Below are 24,523 nucleotides of genomic sequence, written 5' to 3'. Positions count from 1 at the left end.
TAGCCTTGCCTTGTGTACCAAACTGTTTTCACAGCTACCCATATGGATAGATATATACATATGGCTCTATGTAAGGAGCCACTGAACAGATTATATTAAGCGACATCAGTTGTAAGGGAATAGTCGGGAAGTATATTTCATATCGTGAAAAAACACGACTAAAAGACTCTAGATTGAAAAGTAGGACAAAGCAGTCGGGACAATACGGGGGCAGGTTTCCTTCCCATCAGATAATGGTAAGTCAACCTAGTTTGGACAATACACAAGCGAGCTAAGATAGCTTCATATTTATAGTTCGTACGAAAAACAAACAAATAAACACCTGTCACTAATTGACAGAACAGTTTATATAGTTAAGTCGCTCCTCTCTACCGTGTGAAAATAAGGGTCAGTGTTTAGGTGGAAATCTGCAAATGGTTTTGAGAGGCGGGGGGGGGGCCGGGGCACGTTTGAATTACGATTTTATTTCCATCAGGTAATTCACGGAAGGCTACAAATATTCTCAGGTGGCCAACAACATTTCCACTTTTTGGCGTTTTACTCAAAACAAGATGCAATCAATATTGTAATTCTGTAAACAAAGGATAATGGGAGTTTGAAAATTCGAAAGTTGATTTGATAGGCTGTAGAGTCTACAGTATTTACAAATATTAAACTACCCGTATAAATGACAAGAATGCTTACTAGAATGTTCCAGGAACAATGGCTTTAAACTAGGAGGTAAAATACTTAATATTAAAAAGTCTAGGTTTTGCAAAAGCAGACGATTGGGACTTTCCGTGATGAACCCAAGGAATTGCATGGGGGGAAAATATTGAAGAGATTAAGTAAAAGTGATACAAGTCATAATTATTATTAATAATAAAAGGTTGTGGAGTACAATTTAGTTAGAAAGATTGATATTGGTTATAATTGTAAACTTAAGCCTTTATGATATATATAAATGCGAGCAAGCTTGAATAGTCCCCAAGCCAATATGCAACTGAAAGGTTTATTATATATATATATATATATATATATATATATATATATATATATATATATATATAATATATATATATATATATATATATATATATATATATATACACACACACACACACACACATATACACACACATATACACAAACACAAACACACACACAAACACACACACACACACACACACACACACACACACAGTCAAGACGTCGGAAGATCGGCAGAGACGCTGATCAATAAGCAAGGCAACTATAATATTTCTTAGATAAAGCACCTCGACCATGTCCGTATAGCATACCGTATCCTGGAAGATGAAACTGACGCAAATATTTAGGGAGTTCCCGGGAATGGCAAGGCAAGCACCTTCCTGGAAGCCCCAGTGGGGGAGGGGGCGGGTCCGGTAGCCTAGTGGGGGCGGGCCCGGTCGTTGGGATGGGGAGGGCCCGGTTGGTGGGATGGGGAGGGCCCGGTTGGTGGGATGGGGAGGTCCCGGTCGGTGGGACAGGGAAGGGATTGCGTAAAGGATTTGAGAGCGCCGCGACTCAATAGAAAACGGTAGCTACCAGGTCCACTCCCTAACCTCTGCTTCACACATCACTGTATCTAACAAACCAGGACTTATTAGTGTTAAATTTATTTCATATAAATACTGTACATGTTGAATGTTAAATAAATTGAACATTCAACCTCCGTTGAATGTTCAATTTATTTCCTACGGATGTGATTTTGTATACGAATTTCTTCGGAGAGAAATGCTAATTTTTTTCCTACTACCAAACCCGGTAAATGCTGAACCTGGAACTTATACTCTGAAACGTAACAATATTTCATGAACTCCAAATATACTGTACTTTATCAAATATTGAATTTCCTCGATAACAATGATAGTGAATTTGTAATTCATATGACGTAGCTGAAGGGTGCCTTACCGCTAGATATCGTCGTGGTGTGCCAAGGGGGAAGAGGCCAGATTCACGAATGCAGTCACGCAAGCACTTACGAACGTGTACATCTTTCCTCAATCTTTGACGGCTTTGGTTACATTTATTAAACAGTTTACAAGGATGAAAATTTCTTCCCATTCAAACTGTTGTTATTGTTATAAACAGCCTCCTGGTGCTTCAGAGCTCATTAACTGTTTAATAATTGGAAACAAAGCCGCCAAAGATTGAGAAAAGATGTACACGTTTCTAAGTGTTTGCGGAAGTGCTTTCGTGAATCTGGCCCAAGGTGTCTGATTGAGTAAGACACCTTGTACGACATTTAAGTACTTTCAGATCATCTTTATTGTATGCTGATCTGGGTGGTAGAGCGACGACTTCGTATCTTACAAGCCCGAGTTATTTCCTCGATGATTAGTTAATAAAGTATTTATAAAACAATAAAAAAAGAGGATAGAAATAGCCTAAGCTACTCTATTCTACTGAGATTTACCTTATTGTCTATAAACGTACTTGAACCTGAATATAATATAGCATGATTACTACGACCCAGACAAATGCAAAATAGATTTTGCTCATATGATTTTTTTTTTTTTAGTTAGTGTTACCTTAGTACTTAAGTGTTGACGAGACACAGCCCTGATAAATTTATGTAAATTACTTTCATCATAGTTCCAGCCGCCCGTTATTACCACAGCGTTCCGAGTACTGCTATTAACTATCACAGCTCACATGAGTGAGCTGTGATGGAGGAGCGTCGCTCCTACCGTCCAACCACTTGGGCTGGACGGTAGGAGCGACGGTCTCGCTTCATGCAGGTCGGCGTTCAATCCCCCCCTCTCGTCCAGAAGTGGTTGGGCACCATTTCTTTCCCCCCGTCCCGTCCCAAATCCTTATCCTGACCCCTTCCCAGTGCTATATAATGACTTGGCGCTTTCCCCTGAAAATTCCCTCCCTCACCATTGTCATGACACTATATTCTCGTCACTATCATTAGTCTCCTCTCTTTATCAGGAAACAGTTGTAATATCAAGGTTTATCAAGTTTTAGCCATTACACTACATTCCCCCTCCCTGCTACTTGACCTATTTTTATCATCAGGCTACCTCTAACCGCCCCTTCCGCCTCCCCCCATCGCCCCCTTCCTCACACGGCATCCCCCCATATCCTTCCCCCCCCCCCCCCTCCCTCACTTTCACTAGTTCGGGTATCACCACTCTCTCCCTCACCTTCACCTCCTCCCCCCCCCCCAACTCCTCCATCGCTTTCGCTACCTACTTTAGCATCACCATTCTCGACTGGACTTTCACCGCCTTCCCCCCCCCCCTCTATCACTTTCGACAGTGCCATCATCACTATCAGCATCCAGTCAGTGCCTGGCTCTCTACAGCCGAGTGCCGTGTTGACAGCCCAGTTGACAGGATCACGGCACGGCAGTGAAAGCGTCTGGTGGGGACACTGCATTCCATGCACTGCATGCCTCCCCTCCCTCCCTTCCCCCCCCCCTCACACCTCACCCCCCCCCCCCGGATCTCTCACCTCATGCCCTGAGGTGAGAGATCATCTCTCACCTCAGGGGGGGGCCCTGTTCTTGTCCAGGCTTCACTAGCACAACTAGCCCCTCTCCCACAGTCCTGGTTGACTGTGCCAGGGAGCAACACTGCACCCTCCTCTTATAATCCTGCTTCTCCAAGCCATCACTATAATAGAACGGGTTTTATCAAAGTTGCACACTCAATTACGGCTTAACTGCCGCCCATGTCAATTCTCCTCTCCCTCGTATGGGCTGAGCCTTCTGCAGAAGCCTTAATTCTTACGTTCATATGTTCCCTTCGTCAACAAATTCAACCCACCAGGAACAACAGGGCTAGTAGGCGGGGCATAAAGGGCTAGTAGGCGGGGCATATAGAGCTAGACCTCACTCCCCTCCCCCGTAGTGGCTGTTAGGCAAGCACCTGTGCCAATTACCCTTCCCTTCGGCTGCCGTCCGCCAACACTACGTTAGTTGCTCCATCCTGGTACAGGTTTCTTCCTCGCCAGCACCACCCGTGTGTGAGTGAGTGAGTGCGTGCGTGTGTGCGTGCGTGTGTGTGTGTTCGTTCTCCCACTTCATCCCCCACGTAAAATTCATCCAATCACTGCCCCCCCCACCTGTCACAGACCCCTTCCCTCTCTTCTCCTCCTTCGGCGTGTCATTCCCTTGTTAATAGCCTTGCACACTAGTGTCATTCCTCCTCTTTCCTCAATCGCTTCTCGACTTCCATCAAATAATGGTGCTATAACTGCCCCCTACCCTCTGTTACCACCACAAACACCAACTTTAAGCCTTTAAGCGTTTTTTTAAGCACTTAAACCACCCGACTACATAGTTTCTTTCGTTTTAAAAGTCCTGTCATTCGTCACGATAGTTTGAGTCGCCTCATGTAGACTGTCTTCCACCCCCCCCCCCCCCGCCCCTACAAGAGTATCCAAGTTCAATTATGTTTATTGAGACGAGAAAATACATCTCAAAGGGATAAAGTACCTTAGGCTATGTCTACCCTCCTACCAGCAGTACCCGGGGAGGAAGGTGGGAAGAGTACTTAACCCTTACATTAGCACCCTGGAGGGGGTCAAGTTTCAGTACCGCTCCTGTGCCAGGTAAGTCCATCACGGGCTCACCATAGCCCGTGCTACTTGGAACTTTTAGTTCCCAGTAGCTGAATCTTAAACAACAACAACGTTAATCCTACGATAGCGCCTCGGCGGGGAAGTTGAACCCGATGATAGAACCCCGGCGGGGGGTTTAACCCTCTCAAGCATCCACCAGCAAAATTCAAATTGAATTCTCATGGGCAGCGCACGTCACGGTGACAAATGAATGCAGAGAATAACGAGGTAGTGGAATATCAATGCATATAGCTTTGATAAGTTACGCAAGTCATTTATTTATTTGTAATTGACTAGAGTAAGCAAACTCCCAAGAGCACAACGAAATTTGGACAGCTAAGAGTGCTTAGGTAGAGTCGAGAGCTTCCGGCAAATCAATTATAAAATCTATCCTTTAATCTTGTGCACAGAATGCATCTAGATGATGCATTCCATGTCCTTCTTTACCAATATATATAAAGTCATTTTGGCTTCCTGTACTGCCCCTACCCTGTCACCTGTCACAGACCAGTAGCAAATAGCATAGCAAGAGAGGGTAGCAAATCCCTCTCGGGGATTTGCTACCCTACTCCCAAATAATTCTTACCCCTCGTCCCATCCCAAAATCCTTATCCTGAGCCCTTCCAAGTGCTATATAATTGTAATGGTTCGGCGCTTTCTCGTGATAGTTCCTTTCTTCATTTCCCAACTCTGAATAGGTTTTATTTTGTTTTGTGATCATCTGCGTGGCAGTAGGTCTGTTACCACATCCCTGTCCAAGCCTGTGGCACTGTCCTCAGACTATGATACTTCCACAGTCTGCTTGCTGCATACTTCTTTACCTGCTACAACAGCAGTGGCAGGAGGTAAAGAGGTATGCAGGACGGCAGCAGCATCTCCCCTAATGGGTAATACATCAGCTACAAGGCTAACAAGTTGAGTCAGCAGTGGCCACTAGTCACCCTCCCTCACACTAGTCATCCCCACCTGTGGTGGTGCGCAACCTCCACATCACTTGCGATACAGTGCTTCGTAATGCAACACTTATTTTCTTAACACAGTGAGCAGCGGCCGAGCATGTGCCGTATACATTAACACGTGGCGTGTTTAACACGGCCCGCCTCCCCCCCACCATAACCCGTGATAATTATGGTTGACAGTGTGTGTGTGTTATGGTAGTAACAGCACCAGTGTGTGTGTGTGGGGGGGGGGGGAGTGATGGCTGGTCGTACCCGCTACTTGGTGGTGGTGAACGAGGTGAAGACATTTCCTGGTGGTGGCTCGGTCATGGCTGGACTGAAGGCTATACACCACAACCTCGCTACTTTGACCCCTCCTCCTCTCCCCTTCCCCCCTCCCTCCCTCCCTCCCTCTCTCTCTCTGTCGTGCTAACCCGCCTCACTACACTTAATAGCGTACCATTGTCTAGCACTTTACTGCCTCCTTGTGTTCGTCCGCGGGAACATGCAACCACTGTAATGTACTCGGGGGAAGTAATTGCATGAAGGAAATGCGGTACTGGTTGGTTGGCAGGCGCTAAGCAAGAGGAGCGAATGCTTGCTCGCATTCTCTCAGAGCACCGCTGTTTTTATTGATGTGTATCGCTGTCCGTGTCGTGTGTGTGTGTGTGTGTGTGTGTGGGGGGGGGGGGGGGGTACCACATGTTGCTATTGTCCTGCCCTCGTCGACACTGGAGACTTGCTCACTCCTTATTTATTACTTATTGTTAATTTTCTGCATCTTACATTTATCATAGAAATTTAAGCTTATACGTACACAAATCACACTAACGTTATGTATCGGTTAGCAAAATCTGTAGGATCCGTGATGAGGATCCGAACCCATGCTCTGGGTATTCCCAAGCACACGCCTTAAGACAACTAGGACACGACATGGTCAACACGATTGCAACCTGGGATTCTAACGAGTCCACGACGGTTCCTGAGGCTTCCACTGAAGCCTCAAGAACCCGGGATTCACACAATACCTCCATGCAATCCCTCTGTCGTCCAAGAATTCTACCTCTGACGGTTCCTCTTTCAATACAATCCTTTTTTTCTTGAACGTATACGTGATTGAAGGAAGACAAAATTCAACAACACAGTGTTAATCATCAACACACACTCCTAAGAACCAACCCTTGCCTGCTGTTGTCTCCAGCTCAGTGTGTTGCTCGCTTACACCCACAAACGCAGTATTGGACCAAGTTACTAGTACACATGTGAGACCCTTGCCAAACTTCCCAGTGATGCAATCTGGCGGTATTTCCCATTCGCACTCACTTGCGCACCGCTCCTACCCAGAAAAGTCGCACCTCAAAGCACAATGGTTATGAACGAGGGGAAATGCTCTCTTTAACAAAGCTGACAAGTGTGCCTTCACTTATTTATATCTTAAGGTAACAAGCAACAAAATCCTGTAAAAATGGACCCCGCACTGAAGATCATAATAGTGGCACGATTACAAGCAGCCCTCTACCCAGTGGGTACAGTATTAAGTGTGGCGTTGATTCAGCGTTGTTCTTGCATATAGTGCCCACTGGGTACAGGCTTGACATAGTGGTGTGACGCCCAGCATTAATTAAGATAGTGTAGTCGAGTGGCTGGTGTAAAAGTAAGCCCACTTAACCCAGCGCAAACGTACATTTCATACATACATAGAACACGTGTTGGGTCAAGAACAAGGAATTAACATGGACACACAGCTTGAAATCAGTGAAGAACAAGAACGAATAACTGCCGAGTCGGGATGAGAATGAATGTAGAGTGACTGGTGAACAAACACACACATTTGAATCAATAGATCACACTTTATGTGTGGAATATCATCCAAACAATAAACGTGATATTGAAGAACTTGATGAACAACGAGAACAAGGCTGTGAGGTAACAACACACACACACACACACACACACACACACACACACACACACACACACACACACACACACACACACACACACACTGGGAAAATATTATGGGCCTCAGGAAAATGTTGCAAGAGACAGACAACCAACCCACGTTGTCTACACCACAGTGATGCCAGCAACAAACCCGTCTACTCCCACCCACCCAGTGCGGCCACCACCCCGTCTAATCCCACCAATCTAGGGCGGCCACCACCCCGTCTAATCCCACCAATCTAGGGCGGCCACCACCTCGTCTAATCCCACCCACCCAGTGCGGCCACCACCCCGTCTAATCCCACCCACCCAGTGCGGCCACCACCCCGTCTAATCCCACCAATCTAGGGCGGCCACCTCCTCGTCTAATCCCACCCATCCAGTGCGGCCACCACCCCGTCTAATCCCACCCACCCAGGGCGGCCACCACCTCGTCTAATCCCACCCACCCAGTGCGGCCACCTCCCCGTCTAATCCCACCCACCCAGTGCGGCCACCACCCCGTCTAATCCCACAGTCCTGCCACGCCCGTCACCTTTCATCTCCTCTGGTGTACAAGAAGACATTGAATTAAGAACACCACAGAAGGCCATTGGACCAGCCCCCTCTCCTCCTAACCATTCTTACTCGTGCAATCATGCAACAAGTTCTTAAAACTGACCAAAGAATGCTGGCTGCTGCTTAATATGTGGGCTTAATATATTCTTGAATACATTTTAGATTAGCTGTTTACCAATTAAAAATTGATGTTAATTGTCAATTGAAATGATCCATATTGGCTTCTGTTTACCGTCAGGGTTGTATACACTATACAGTGTATCTCTCGGTGTATAAGCACTGGCTTTAGTCGTGTTGACTGCCAAGAGGTCAAGTATACTTGGAGGTTGGTCAGTAAGGTATTGTGTTGACCTTATTAATAACCCTCCAGAGGCTGACATGGGTCAATACAACACCAGAGTGTCTGTCTGTCACCAGCTTATATTTTTAGGTCACTGTATGTATCCCAATTAACAACTTTGTCTATTTGTGTATTTCTGTCTCTGCCACCCTCACAGTGTTGCCAGCACCAGCACTACCACCCGCCCAGTGTTGCCAGCACCACCACTACCACCCGCCCAGTGTTGCCAGCACCACCACTACCACCCGCCCAGTGTTGCCAGCACCACCACTACCACCCGCCCAGTGTTGCCAGCACCACCACTACCACCCGCCCAGTGTTGCCAGCACCACCACTACCACCCGCCCAGTGTTGCCACCACCACCACTACCACCCTCACAGTGTTGCCAACACCAGCACTACCACCCGCCCAGTGTTGCCAGCACCACCACTACCACCCTCACAGTGTTGCCAACACCAGCACTACCACCCGCCCAGTGTTGCCACCACCACCACTACCACCCTCACAGTGTTGCCAGCACCACCTCTACCGCCCGCCCAGTGTTGCCAGCACCACCACCACCCGCCCAGTGTTGCCAACACCACCACCCGCCCAGTGTTTCCAGCACCACCACCACTGCCACCCGCCCAGTGTTGCCAACACAACCACCCGCCCAGTGTTGCCAGCACCACCACCACTGCCACCCGTCCAGTGTTGCCAGCACCACCACCACTACCACCCGCCCAGTGTTGCCAGCACCACCACCACTGCCACCCGCCCAGTGTTGCCAGCACCACCACCACTACCACCCGCCCAGTGTTGCCAGCACCACCACTACCACCCGCCCAGTGTTGCCACCACCACCACCCTCACAGTGTTGCCAGCACCACCACCACTGCCACCCGCCCAGTGTTGCCAACACCACCACCCGCCCAGTGTTGCCAGCACCACCACCACTGCCACCCGCCCAGTGTTGCCAGCACCACCACTGCCACCCGCCCAGTGTTGCCAGCACCACCACTGCCACCCGCCCAGTGTTGCCAGCACCACCACTACCACCCGTCCAGTGTTGCCAGCACCACCACCACTACCACCCGCCCAGTGTTGCCAGCACCACCACTGCCACCCGCCCAGTGTTGCCAGCACCACCACTGCCACCCGCCCAGTGTTGCCAGCACCACCACTGCCACCCGCCCAGTGTTGCCAGCACCACCACTGCCACCCGCCCAGTGTTGCCAGCACCACCACTGCCACCCGCCCAGTGTTGCCAGCACCACCACTGCCACCCGCCCAGTGTTGCCAGCACCACCACTGCCACCCGCCCAGTGTTGCCAGCACCACCACCACTACCGCCCGCCCAGTGTTGCCAGCACCACCACCCGCCCAGTGTTGCCAGCACCACCACCACTACCACCCGCCCAGTGTTGCCAGCATCAAGCTTGGTGGGCTGTTACAAGCACCAGTCAACAGCTCACACACTGCCAAGCACCAAGACAACACTTACCTCAATATTTGCCCCAGCTTAATCAACACCCCTCTGGCTGCTACCCTCCCTCGTTACCCCTCTCTCCCTCCCTCCCTTCCTCAGCAATCCCCTGGTTGTCCTCCCACACCCCGGCCCCTCCCTCCCTTCCTCAGCAATCCCCTGGTTGTCCTCCTACACCCCGGCCCCTCCCTCCCTCGTCCTCTCATTCCCTCGCTCTTTGCGAAGACACTAAAGCATGTGCAACTTGGCTGTATTGTGCTCAAACTGCCGTTATGTATGCGTGCGTGCGTGCGTTGGCGTGCGTTTCGTTCATGTCAGCACTCCTGAAGGTACTGTGGAGAGGTAACAGTTCGCGGACCCGCAGGCATGCGCGCCACCATCAGAGTACCAACCTATCTTATTGCATTATGATCTAAACTACAATAATAATCCGAGATATATATATATATATATATATATATATATATATATATATATATATATATTATATATATATATATATATATTCAATCAGTTGCAAAGCAATGGTTAGAGATTGAAGGATATGATGAAAGGTAGAGAGGCTGACAGGACGGCTACTAGCCTCGGGATGAGGGTGCCATGACCCCGAGGTCAGCAACTGGCCGGGGAGCAACATCCCCAGGCGCATGAACAACCCGTCCTCTTAAAAATAACGTCGCTTTTCGCTCGTGTGTGCGCGCGCTATGGCCAAAAATGGACGTAATTTAAAATGAAATCGGCTCACGAAAGTGATGTACTGTCCCGTTTTCTGTTTGGGTCCTCCAGCCTAGTCTTGTTAGGAGAGGACACATTCAGTGAACGTTTTGAAACTTTAGGAGAATTTCCTGCCCTCCTAACTCACCTGAGGACCCTTAACTGACAGTTTTTGGGAAAAAAAATTTCCCAAATTTTCAATTTTTTTTAATTTTCAAATTACGTCCATTTTCGGTCATACGGGCAAACGGCCAAATTCAGACGTAAAAAGTAACTCGAGTAGATCCACTTTTGTCAAATCTTTCCTAATTAATATAACCAAGACACAAGAACGTCATAAAATTGTTAAACTTATCAATGAGGTTATCTCCCTTGAGGTTATCTTGAGATGATTTCGGGGCTTTAGTGTCCCCGCGGCCCGGTCCTCGACCAGGCCTCCACCCCCAGGAAGCAGCCCGTGACAGCTGACTAACACCCAGGTACCTATTTTACTGCTAGGTAACATGAGATGTAGAACTAGAGCAGACAAAGTCACCCACTACACATTTAGCTCAAAGCAGACAGCCTGTAGACGGCACGCGCCCAGAGGACGCGGGAGAGAATCAGTAATAACGAGAATCCGTCTTGGATACAAATATCCATGGGGGTTAGTAATGGAAACAACAGTTGATCAGCGGAGTTGCAGAATCTGTGATGAGAGTGACGGACACCGCCTTGACCACTATCTACGTGACTGTGAACACCTGAGAGACATTAGAAATGTGTAGAATAATAAACCCCATATTGTTTTAGTTAGGAAAACACTATTTGTCAAATATTGTTACCGTTCTTAAAAGATTTCCCCCATTTTGCACCCGCAAGATAAGATTTTAGATTAAGATTTTAAGGGTTGGCAGATGTTAATCTTGTTTGAGGAGCTGTTCACTTGAGACAGTTAAGCAAGTCCCAGCTGTGTCTGGGTACAAGTGACAGGATGAACAACCCAGCGGGTTTCTTCCTATTGGGAGGTGCTGTACATGCTGTTATGGCGGTATGACCACTCACAGAATGAGTGACGCTGCCCAATAAACTCGCCCCTCAGGGCAAAATTTAAAAATTTAAGTAGACAATCGCGCTTGCCAGAGACAATCAATCTCCCTTCGATACTCTATCCACGAATTTATATGAAATAATGAAAGTGCAATAGGAAGTCGCACAATTGATAGGGGGGTAGGGGGTAGGCAAATAGGTAAGACACCTCCCCCCCCAAACACGAATGGGTAAACACACCCACAAGAAAAAGCTAATTGACAGTGTTCAGAGCTTTACCACAAGCCTACTTCAAGAACTGCGTCCTGGGCTACGACGACACCTCAGGAGTTAAACTTAACTCAGAAGACTTACCAGCACTGGAGCAGAGGACACGAGAGAGCGCTGGTGAGCAGGTTGAATATACGTTTCAAATGTAGATGTGACGAAGCACAAGAGAGCAGGCAGCTGCAAGCACCAGGCCACCAATATTTTTTAAAGAGAGACCAGGAGCTCTGTTTCTCCCTCTCACCACAGAGACACAGAGAGAGACGGAGCCAGAGAGAGAGAGAGGGGGAGACAGTACAGAGAGCGACTGGGCGTTTGAGCGCTCGGGTGCATGAGCCGTGGACATTACCTGTCGTGTCAGTGTTATGTCTAGTGTTGGCGAGGTGTACCCCACCTTGCCCCATGCCCCCTTCCCCACCTAGTCATGCCATTTCTCCGCTACTCTCGCAACACCGCCCTTCACTACTGGCTGGTGCACGCAACACCGCCCTTCACTACTGGCTGGTGCACGCAACACCGCCCCTCACTACTGGCTGGTGCACGCAACACCGCCCCTCACTACTGGCTGGTGCACGCAACACCGCCCCTCACTACTGGCTGGTGCACGCAACACCGCTCCTCACTACTGGCTGGTGCACGCAACACCGCTCCTCACTACTGGCTGGTGCACGCAACACCGCCCCTCACTACTGGCTGGTGCACGCAACACCGCCCCTCACTACTGGCTGGTGCACGCAACACCGCCCCTCACTACTGGCTGGTGCACGCAACACCGCCCCTCACTACTGGCTGGTGCACGCAACACCGCCCCTCACTACTGGCTGGTGCACGCAACACCGCCCCTCACTACTGGCTGGTGCACGCAACACCACTACAAGAGCGCGCGCAACACTATGCTTCTTGCCCTTCTCATACTTGAGAATCCTCTTATACACTTTCGCTTGTGTATATATAATAATTATAATCACATTATCATTGCAATAAAGAAATCACATTAACGTAATGTATCAGTGAGACAATCGGTAGCAGCCATGATGAGGACTCGAACCTGCGCGCGCGCGCACACACACACACACACACAGAAGGTGGTGGAGGCCAAGACCGTCAGTAGTTTCAAAGCGTTATATGACAAAGAGTGCTGGGAAGACGGGACACCACGAGCGTAGCTCATCCTGTAACTACACTTAGGTAATTACACTTAGGTAATTACACACACACACACACACACACACACACACACACACACACACACACACACACCCCGAACAACTCTGCCTAATGCTATTTTTTGTAGAACCATTACCTGATATCATGTTATTCGTTATTGTTTGTAACAAATGTTTGTCTGTTAGACAAGCGTGCTTGACCTTGTCCTGGTGAGGATTTTTAAGAGGAAAGAGAAATAATTGCAGACGGGACGACAGTCTACAGTAAACTAAAAGGTGAACTATATGGAGTTCAGCCCAAGACTAGGAGAGAGAGAGGGTAAGTCATGGTGGCTCAGTCTGGGTGTGGACTCATAATAACGGGACAGTTCTGAGCCGTATACCCAATAGTATGACGTTGAGCCCCTTCTCCATATGGAGAAGGGGCTCAATATGGAGAATGAGCTCCTTCTCCATATGGAGAAGGGGCTCATTACCGGGTGACTCTCCGGTGTGAGCGCCGCTGGTGTTAGTAGTTCAGGTGGTGAAGGAAGGATATTATATTATATTATTGTTTGATTTTTATTTTATCAGCGGCTCCCTGACGAGGTGAAAGCCCAGGGTAAAATTGGATGACATCAGAGAACAAATCCACAAGGGCCGTGACGAGGATTCGAACCTGCGTCCGGGAGCATCCCAGACGCTGCCTTGATCGACTCATTTGATGCATCACGTTAGTGTGATCTCTGTGTGTAATGACATCAGGGGTTTACCTGTTACCCCAATACTTGCTAGTTTTTCCCTAAAAGACGACGCGGAAATCTATTTACAACCAACTCCCCCCAATTACTGCTGGGTAAACAGGGGGTCATCAAGTTATGGATTGGTGCTCAGTCTGTCCAACCTATCCATGGCTCGAACCCTGTCCGATTAGTTGTTTTCTCTGTTCTGCTACTGACAAAGCCCGTCCTCGTCAACAAAGCGCAAAAGTGATTACTTACAGCCTTGTTGTTTCAGATTTAACTACTCAGAACGAAGTGTCCATGTAGCACGGGCTATGGTGAGCCCGTAACACTTACAGCCGTCAAACCCTCTATTTATAAATGAAAAACGTTGTACACACGACCTACGGCTAATGACGTTCGAACATTTCTCGAACAGTGGGTCGCTGATTACCTCAGTTCGAATCTCAACGTTGTGAGATTCACTCACGTACTTCAATCACAAATAATCGCCAACAGGACCTAAACAACTAACCTGTCCTACGCCTAACTATACACAGAATTTTAATATATATTAACTTACAGAACAATTCTATTTTTAATATATTATGTAAAAATGGATGAATGCATCTTGGGGGGGGGGGGCGGCCGCCCCTTTAACGAGCCTGGCCTGAGGACGGGACGCTCTGTAACACTTTCCACCACCGCCCACGGAATGGATATGGGGTGCATAATAAATGACCAAAGAAATTTAAACGTTGGCTGGAATGAACATAGACTGAATAGGAGTTATAATGGCATTGGTCAGTATTCTTATGTATTATAGTTAAGCGGAAGCGTGAGACACAGGCAACACAAGACCCCAAGAACTTGATTTAAATTCCTATAGGCCCAATAGGCAAACACAAACTACTGAAAGTGTAGATGAAGAAAGATATGAGAGGTATACTCTTGGAACCGGAGTGTGAGCCAGCAGTAGTGTGGCCTCCTTCATGGTCCTCGGCCTCGACTAACGGGTCACCTACACCTGGCAACAGGAGTCTTCCTCGGCAGGGTCCACGACCTCCCACCCTTCCCACCAACTGCCTCTCTCACACACACACACACACACACACACACACACACACACACACACACACACACACACACACACACACACACACACACACACACACACACACACACACACACACACACTCCCAACACCATGAAAATGCGTAGGTAACATGTCTCTAAACTTGTTGGTTTACAGCGATACTCGCGCGGCTCTGAGGTTGCGACAGGCGGGGTTGTGAGCGTGTGCCAAGGCCTGTGTTCTCTCATCTCACAATGGATTTACATGGTGAATAACCTACATGCTTATCAGTGACATTACTTCAACTGTTGACACGGTAGGAAGTGCTGATTAACCAACGGGTCTAGGTCACAACTCCATTAAAAAAGATGCAGCAAGCACTAGTACAGGTAGACACTTTACATCCTGCCCAAGAAAAGTGAAGGGATGAAAAAAGAAGTTTGAAGCAGAAACACGAGGGAAGGTTAGCAGGAAGACTAACGCAAGCAGCAAGGGCGAGACCGTGAGTCTGTCTGTACTTGATCATTACCACCGCCCAACAGGTCAACAGCTCCCCCCACCACAGCGGTAGCAGCCACACCAAACACTGCCCCATCCACAGTGATTACACTCTGTGCACCCTCGCATCTCTTTAGTCCCCAACCTCAAGGTTGATGCTCATAGATTCCAAGCTGCAATTCCCACACACAAATGAAGCCCCAACAAACTAGCCGAATAAAAACATGCAAGACATCGCCCACCACCCACTCGAGAGCAGTGACAGACCGCCCCCCACTCCCCCTTACACCAACGGCCACCCTCGCCACCTCGCCACATGTGGAGAGAGTCACACTTCCCTCATCAGGCAACGTTCGGTATTGCACAGGAAAAAAAAAAGCTGCTGCCTCGAGTGACATTACAGTCTTCAACACCGGAACAGTGTGTCTAAGAGTGTCATCATCTGGACATCCTGCCAGGAAACAGAACTGATACATCTAATTGCAAAACAGTCAGAACTGTCGACCGTTGTTGACAAAGTAAGGATGTGGCGACTCGAGTAGACCAAACACGGAGAGAGGGAAAACAAGTGAAGGTGATCAATGGCCAGAATGTGCGTAATAAACACAAAACTGTAGCTGGGGTAAAAGTGGTCTTTACATAGCACAGCTTAAATCGTAATCAAATTAGTGACATCTTGATAAAAACAAAGAATAATGATAGAATAATATGGACACGATTTAAATAAAAGTTCTTGAAATTCATACATAAAATTTAGAGTAATTTTAACAATGACTACATTTTAAAGCTTTTGAGTACATAAGACTGCCGTTGCCTAGCCTTCCCCCATCGCTAAATTCACTTATTAAACTACAATGAAGCAAACACCAGACAAAAATGGCCACACCTTCCGCAGTAACTACACTTAACGGAACAAAATTTATTAATCAATAGAAAAATCTTGCATGGTTTACCTTTGGCGCTGTCAAGCTGGTTGTTATTAAGGACATCACTGTTGGTGCTACTGGTGGTGGAATGGTGACGGTGCGGGTAGTGTTGGAGGCGGCGGTGGAGCACGCCATCAATACCATACTCGTCGTCTTCTTCCTCCTCCTCCAGTGTCCCTAAGCCTCCGCCAGGTTCTTCTGCTGTCCTGTGCACCCCCATGGTGAGCTCTTCTTGTCAGGATGGTGGCGGTGAGGTAGGACAAGCGCGAGAGCTTATAGCCTGTTGCTTGTCTCCCAGCAGTTGGATGATAGTGGCGGTTATGGTGAAAAAGTCTTCCACTGAGGTACAAGTGTTGTCCGCGCCGTCAGTAAATTCTGTGGCGGTAGCAATAACAGCTGGGGGAATAGTGGTGGTGGTGGATGTCTGGGTGGGTCATCAAACACTCTCACCAGAGAACACCAGACTGTGTGGCCACCACAGCGCCGCCTCCTGTGCTGTCTGTCACACCGCTCTGCTCCTGTGTTGCTGCTCTTGCTCCTCTGAAGGGATCAAGATTTCTAAACTTCACTGTCCAGGAACTGTATCTTTTTAAAGTTATTTGAAGTCAGTATCGTATATGACTAGTTCTTATATATTTGTAATAAATATTAAAACCTGAGAAATAAACAAAAAAATATGAACAATTGGTGTTATGCCATATGCCAATTACAGTAGCGTCGTCAAGAGTGAACTAGGTAATCCTGCTACAGTGTTCATTAATAGTAAAGTTTGCTATACGTTTAAAGCGCCCAGTAACACCTGTGCTATATACTCTAGCCTCTACCACACTAACTCTCCCAACAGTTACGCTCCCTACCCAGGCCCTCAAGCTCGTTACAGTCATCACTAATGTATATAAACACAGGCGAGGCCCAATTAAGAGGAAGACTAGAGTGTAAGAGAAGGTTTATTAAGCAGTGAGAGTGACCCTGACTGGGCGAGTAAGCTAAACACCCATGACATGACCCTAGGTATCCTCGGCTCAAGCGCTGGTCAGGGCGGCCTCCCTACATGACCCTACACCAGATATTGACCAGTTGTCACTAACGAGGGCAAGCAGGTAACGACAGAGGGGAACCATATGTCACGGGCGGGTCGCTGTGTAACTGTACGTGAGCCGTTCTCTGCCACCCGCACAAGGAACTGTGCCGAGAAAGTGGGTCATCTGGGAGCAGCGGCGCCCGTCCACCGTTGCTCGCAGGGCTGCCACGAGCACCCGGCCTTCACTTTTTCCCACCCACTCTTTACACCTTTCAACTACCCGTGGTCGCTACTCCTGCCTCCCACACCCCTAACGCACCCTCCTCTCTTCCTAGCCCACACTCGGGAGAAAAGTGTGCGGGGTAATTATTTATACTTGTGGGGAGAAACGGCTAAAACATGCCAGCTATGTGGGGGAGAGAGAGAGATGGTGGTGGTGGTGGTGGTGAGGTGTGGGCCGTCAGTCGCCTTGCTGGCTGCTGCTGCCTCCCGCACCCCCTCAGCCCATCACCACTCTCTCCTCTTGCACAACCTCATACCTACACCATTATCTCACATTTCACTATATCTCCGCCTATTGACCGTTGTTAATGCCTCGTAGCTATTAACAGACCCACCATCTACATCAGCTGAGCACGCCTGGCACCGTAGTGCAATAGGGAAATATTACCAACACAAACTCGTATGTTCAATGTTCACTCTCATCCTTGGCGTTCTTGAACAGTCAATTTCCCAAAATTCACTTAAACAATTCACTCAAATAATGCAAAGATCCATTGCACTAAAAAGCCGTAACCACATTTTTTGCATGAAGGGAGCACTTTAAAAATTGTCCTCACCAAACAGTCTGTAAGGTGACAATGTGGAAAAATAGCTACACAGTCCCGTCACTCTACAGTACACATTTTACAATTTCCACGCGAAAACGGTATGTTTTTCCTCGTCCAGAAAAGTCTGCCACCGTCAACATGCATGCCACGTCTGCACCCGCCATTCGGTACACAGGCTGGATCGGGCACTCTGCCGTCTCTCTCCCATTCGCTGGGCCCGCTCCAGCGTGCTGAATGATGCCTTCGCATCCCATGCTATCACTCCCAAACATTATACTCGAAGATAATCCACTGACACAGCTCGTACATTGAGGTAAAGCGAGCCGTATGGAAGGCGGAGGGTCCGCGCACAAGTACCACGGAGCGATCAGCTGACTACTGACTGAAACAGCTGAGTGTCACAACACGACCACCTGATACGGCACGCAGTTGCCAAGTCCCACATTTTCTCTCGAGGCAAACTCCACCCACAGTTGGGTGCAGACGCCATGAACGACATATTGTTAATTATTGTCGTGTTTATACACAGTTGTAAGCCTTGTTGGTAAGCTCAGAGTAGACGTGGTACGTGATCTTGAAAATGTATTAGTATAAAATATGTTTGTTGCGTGGGTTGGATTATTGATCTTGCGAACATTGCTTGTATAAACGTATGCATGAACGTTATATACACTGTGGTGTGCGAACGTATACAATAGGTGCATGAACGTTATGCACTATGTGCATGTACGTGCCCAGTGTGTGTTTATGAACGTATGAACGTATGTGCACGAATGTATGGGATATGTACAGAAAGTATACAAGAGTTGTTCATAAATATACACAGGCCCTGTACACGAACGTATACACGAAATGTACATGAACGCTTTTGTTGAAGAAGTGTTATTTCCTGCAGACTCATAAACAAAAGTGTAGGTGCTATATAATGAACTTGTCTGTCTTTATTGACGGGTTAACTACATCTATTTTAATTAGAAATAAACGAACTTTTTCTGAACTACACCTGGACTTGCGTGGTTATTTTTGGAGACGGTATTATCGTAACAGTAATATTTGGCACACACACCAAGGAGGAACAATGTACCCACAAGATACAGGATTAGGAAAGTCTCCTTTCATTTACCTCACTTCTCTTATTTGGGAAGACCTAATGTTTTTTAATGTTATAAACATTACCTAATGTTTTTACCTCCAACACCTGCATATGTTAGCCTCCTTCCCTACATTCTCTTCCCCCTCTCAACTCTCTTGCTAGCTAGCTCCTCCCCTCTCTCTCTCCTTCCCTACACTCTCTTCCCCCTCTCAACTCTCTTGCTAGCTAGCTCCTCCCCCACACTCTCTCTCTCTCTCTCTCTCTCTCTCTCTCTCTCTCTCTCTCTCTCTCTCTCTCATCCCTACTAGCCGGATAAACTATGTCCAAGCATCAGTATTCCACACGGGAGACATCTCCCGTCACGCAGGGTGCAGTCGCACCTCCACAGATCTCCAAATATCATCTATTGATAATGGCAATGACTCAAAAGGGCCACCACCATTTACGGGCTATTCATGCCCGTGCCACCTTTCGGGTGGCTTAATATTCATCAATCAATCATCAATATTCCAGTAGCATTCCTATGTGTGTGCAAGTCGTTCTCTTACTCCAGTCAGTGGTTGGCGGGCTTGCGAGTCGCGCCGGCAGCTTCCGTGACACGGGCTGTCATTAGACGATGGCAGACTCCTCTCGGCAGCACGAATATGGTGGACAAATTGGCCAGCCGCACTTGTGCACTCCATGCTAGCTATCATCGACATGATCTCAATTCTACTTTCACTTCGACTGCTACGTCCTGCTGGAGAAAGTCGCCCCCTCTCACCCTCCTACCATTGTTTGGAGCTCACCGCCCACCCATTAGTGCGTTTACATTGCCTAGTGGGCTGTTTTACGATAAGATAAACGAATTTATTTAATACATTCATCTGAAATTGAGAGTTCGTGTAAGGTTCAGACTTTGTTGCACAGTGTAGGCTGCAATAATTCTGTGTTTCACGTCCGGTTCGTGTTTTTTTACACAAATTACTTATATACGCTTTGGCATTTGGGTGATGCCATTTACATATTTTATTATATGAATTTAATAAAAAACAAACAATCATTTAAATACAAAAGCAGGTTTTTAAATAAGTTTCCCCACATTGATATGAACAGAAAATGAATATCTATTTAGAAAACGAGCAGTATTTATTTCAGGGTATGCTATAGAATAAACGTAACCGCCTCTCTCTCCAGGTGAAAGGATGCTTTTATGAGTTAATATCACGCAATACACTTGTAAAAACAATAACAAAATAATAAACAAACATTTTAGTGCCATGTATTGAGCGGTTTCAAGATACGGGAGCGTATTACATGTACATAACTCCAATGTACACACGATAGATTGTAACAAATTTTCACAATTGGCTGAAAACCTTGAGGATCTGGCCTCTGATGCAATAGACGTAACGTGCATGAACGTACGTAGGTGACCTAGATATCGTTCACTTCCATGTGCGTAGCTGACCTACTTATTATGCTCACGTTTGTGCTGATATTCTTGGCTAACAGACACACTAACTGTAGCAGGCCGAAACATATATATCACTTATAGAGAAGAATAATTCACGGGAGACATCTCCCGTCACGCAGGGTGCAGTCGCACCTCCACAGATCTCCAGTATCATCTATTGATACTGGTAATGGCTCAAAAAGGGCCACCACCACTTACGGGCTATTCATGCCCGTGCCATCTTTTGGGTGGCTTAATCTTCATCAATCAAGAATATTTACTGTCATTCCTGTTGTGTGTTTCCCATGAAATGTTCAGAATTATTAATGGAAATCTTGCTAAGTTATTTGGCGAGAGGAGTGTTATGTTAAACACGTTACAATATCAAAAGAAGCCTTGTATAAATATTATTTTGTATTGTTAATAGGGGAATGTTACGCCAAATGCGCTAGGAATTATCAACAGTATCTTTTTGTCAAAACTTAATGTATTTCTATGAGTGGAATGATACATATCTTAAGTGCAATCAAGAGTGTCTTCACGTGTTAGTAATAAGAGTGGAGGAGCAGGCAATTGTCTTACATCAGGAGAGGAATATGTGTGTCAACCAGACTGGTCTGGAATGTGAGTGATGCAAAGATTGGTTTCCCTGGTGCCTACCTTGTGTGACGCCCCTCCTGGTGCCTACCTTGTGTGACGCCCCTCCTGGTGCCTACCTTGTGTGACGCCCCTCCTGGTGCCTACCTTGTGTGACGCCCCTCCTGGTGCCTACCTTGTGTGACGCCCCTCCTGGTGCCTACCTTGTGTGACGCCCCTCCTGGTGCCTACCTTGTGTGACGCCCCTCCTGGTGCCTACCTTGTGTGACGCCCCTCCTGGTGCCTACCTTGTGTGACGCCCTCCTGGTGCCTACCTTGTGTGACGCCCTCCTGGTGCCTACCTTGTGTGACGCCCCTCCTGGTGCCTACCTTGTGTGACGCCCTCCTGGTGCCTACCTTGTGTGACGCCCTCCTGGTGCCTACCTTGTGTGACGCCCCTCCTGGTGCCTACCTTGTGTGACGCCCTCCTGGTGCCTACCTTGTGTGACGCCCTCCTGGTGCCTACCTTGTGTGACGCCCTCCTGGTGCCTACCTTGTGTGACGCCCCTCCTGGTGCCTACCTTGTGTGACGCCCCTCCTGGTGCCTACCTTGTGTGACGCCCTCCTGGTGCCTACCTTGTGTGACGCCCTCCTGGTGCCTACCTTGTGTGACGCCCATCCTGGTGCCTACCTTGTGTGACGCCCCTCCTGGTGCCTACCTTGTGTGACGCCCCTCCTGGTGCCTACCTTGTGTGACGCCCCTCCTGGTACCTACCTTGTGTGACGCCCTCCTGGCGCCTACCTTGTGTGATGCCCTCCTGGTGCCTACCTTGTGTGACGCCCCTCCTGGTGCCTACCTTGTGTGACGCCCTCCTGGTGCCTACCTTGTGTGACGCCCCTCCTGGTCCCTACCTTGTGTGACGCCCTCCTGGTGCCTACCTTGTGTAACGCCCTCCTGGTGCCTACCTTGTGTGACGCCCTCCTGGTGCCTACCTTGTGTGACGCCCTCCTGGTGCCTCCTACCTTGTGTGACGCCCTCCTGGTGCCTACCTTGTGTGACGCCCTCCTGGTGCCTACCTTGTGTGACGCCCTCCTGGTGCCTACCTTGTGTGACGCCCTCCTGGTGCCTACCTTGTGTGACGCCCCTCCTGGTGCCTACCTTGTGTGACGCCCTCCTGGCGCCTACCTTGTGTGATGCCCTCCTGGTGCCTACCTTGTGTGACGCCCCTCCTGGTGCCTACCTTGTGTGACGCCCTCCTGGTGCCTACCTTGTGTGACGCCCCTCCTGGTCCCTACCTTGTGTGACGCCCTCCTGGTGCCTACCTTGTGTAACGCCCTCCTGGTGCCTACCTTGTGTGACGCCCTCCTGGTGCCTACCTTGTGTAACGCCCTCCTGGTGCCTACCTTGTGTGACGCCCTCCTGGTGCCTACCTTGTGTGACGCCCTCCTGGTGCCTACCTTGTGTAACGCCCTCCTGGTGCCTACCTTGTGTAACGCCCTCCTGGTGCCTACCTTGTGTGACGCCCTCCTGGTCCCTACCTTGTGTGACGCCCTCCTGGTGCCTACCTTGTGTAACGCCCTCCTGGTGCCTACCTTGTGTGACGCCCTACTGGTCCTTACCTTGTGTGACGCCCTCCTGGTGCCTACCTTGTGTAACGCCCTCCTGGTGCCTACCTTGTGTAACGCCCTCCTGGTGCCTACCTTGTGTGACGCCCTCCTGGTGCCTACCTTGTGTGACGCCCTCCTGGTGCCTACCTTGTGTAACGCCCTCCTGGTGCCTACCTTGTGTAACGCCCTCCTGGTGCCTACCTTGTGTGACGCCCTCCTGGTCCCTACCTTGTGTAACGCCCCTCCTGGTGCCTACCTTGTGTGACGCCCCTCCTGGTGCCTACCTTGTGTGACGCCCTCCTGGTGCCTACCTTGTGTGACGCCCTCCTGGTGCCTACCTTGTGTGACGCCCTCCTGGTGCCTACCTTGTGTGACGCCCTCCTGGTGCCTACCTTGTGTGACGCCCTCCTGGTGCCTACCTTGTGTGACGCCCTCCTGGTGCCTACCTTGTGTGACGCCCTCCTGGTGCCTACCTTGTGTGACGCCCTCCTGGTGCCTACCTTGTGTAACGCCCTCCTGGCGCCTACCTTGTGTGACGCCCCTCCTGGTGCCTACCTTGTGTGACGCCCTACTGGTCCTTACCTTGTGTGACGCCCTCCTGGTGCCTACCTTGTGTGACGCCCTCCTGGTGCCTACCTTGTGTGACGCCCTCCTGGTGCCTACCTTGTGTGACGCCCTCCTGGTGCCTACCTTGTGTGACGCCCTCCTGGTGCCTACCTTGTGTAACGCCCTCCTGGCGCCTACCTTGTGTGACGCCCCTCCTGGTGCCTACCTTGTGTGACGCCCCTCCTGGTGCCTACCTTGTGTGACGCCCTACTGGTCCTTACCTTGTGTGACGCCCTCCTGGTACCTACCTTGTGTGACGCCCTACTGGTCCTTACCTTGTGTGACGCCCTCCTGGTGCCTACCTTGTGTGACGCCCTCCTGGTGCCTACCTTGTGTGACGCCCTCCTGGTGCCTACCTTGTGTAACGCCCTCCTGGCGCCTACCTTGTGTGACGCCCCTCCTGGTGCCTACCTTGTGTGACGCCCCTCCTGGTGCCTACCTTGTGTGACGCCCTACTGGTCCTTACCTTGTGTGACGCCCTCCTGGTACCTACCTTGTGTGACGCCCTACTGGTCCTTACCTTGTGTGACGCCCTACTGGTGCCTACCTTGTGTGACGCCCTCCTGGTGCCTACCTTGTGTGACGCCCCTCCTGGTGCCTACCTTGTGTGACGCCCTACTGGTCCTTACCTTGTGTGACGCCCTACTGGTGCCTACCTTGTGTGACGCCCTACTGGTCCTTACCTTGTGTGACGCCCTCCTGGTGCCTAACTTTATGTTCTCATCACTACACAAGTCTAGTGCGGCTGCCATATTGGACAAGGGAGGCAAGTTTAGGTAAACCCAGTTAGCTGTTTGACTGTGTAATAATATTAATTATTATTACCATTGATATAGGTGAGAGGAACCGCTCTGTGCACATGTATCTATGTTGTGTTAATACATGTATGTGGTACATGACCCTCTGCCCTCTGCTGGACCACCTAGTAGTAACTAGACCAGTTACTGGCTAGTCACAATGTTGCGATATATATATATATATATATATATATATATATATATATATATATATATATATATATATATATATATATATATATATATATATATATATATATATATATATATATGTCGTACCTAGTAGCCAGAACGCACTTTTCAGCCTACTATGCAAGGCCCGATTTGCCTAATAAGCCAAGTTTTCATGAATTAATGTTTTTT

General features: G+C 48.8%; 1 protein-coding gene across 5 annotated transcripts in view; it reads right to left on the bottom strand.

Annotated features, from left to right (window-relative positions):
* The window catches only part of LOC123761091 (ribosomal protein S6 kinase alpha-5), a 118,791-nt gene that overhangs the window by 47,398 nt on the left and 46,870 nt on the right, over positions 1 to 24,523 (bottom strand). Inside the window, exons 1-2 of one of the 5 annotated variants that reach the window (XM_045747028.2) lie at positions 18,353 to 18,488; positions 16,222 to 16,849 (exon numbers count right to left, since the gene is read on the bottom strand). The exons of 1 other annotated variant lie outside the window; for it this stretch is intronic. In XM_045747028.2, the coding sequence (XP_045602984.1) occupies positions 16,222 to 16,414 (193 nt within the window). In that variant the 5' untranslated portion in view covers positions 16,415 to 16,849; positions 18,353 to 18,488. Of the gene's footprint in view, positions 1 to 16,221; positions 16,850 to 18,341; positions 18,489 to 24,523 lie in introns of those variants that run through there. 3 more of the 5 variants (XM_045747030.2, XM_045747029.2, XM_045747031.2) reach the window with 3 other exon arrangements.

This window comes from Procambarus clarkii, chromosome 41 (genome assembly GCF_040958095.1).
Source record: "Procambarus clarkii isolate CNS0578487 chromosome 41, FALCON_Pclarkii_2.0, whole genome shotgun sequence".
NCBI classification, from domain to species: domain Eukaryota; kingdom Metazoa; phylum Arthropoda; class Malacostraca; order Decapoda; family Cambaridae; genus Procambarus; species Procambarus clarkii.
This window is presented reverse-complemented; position numbering and strand designations above follow the sequence as displayed.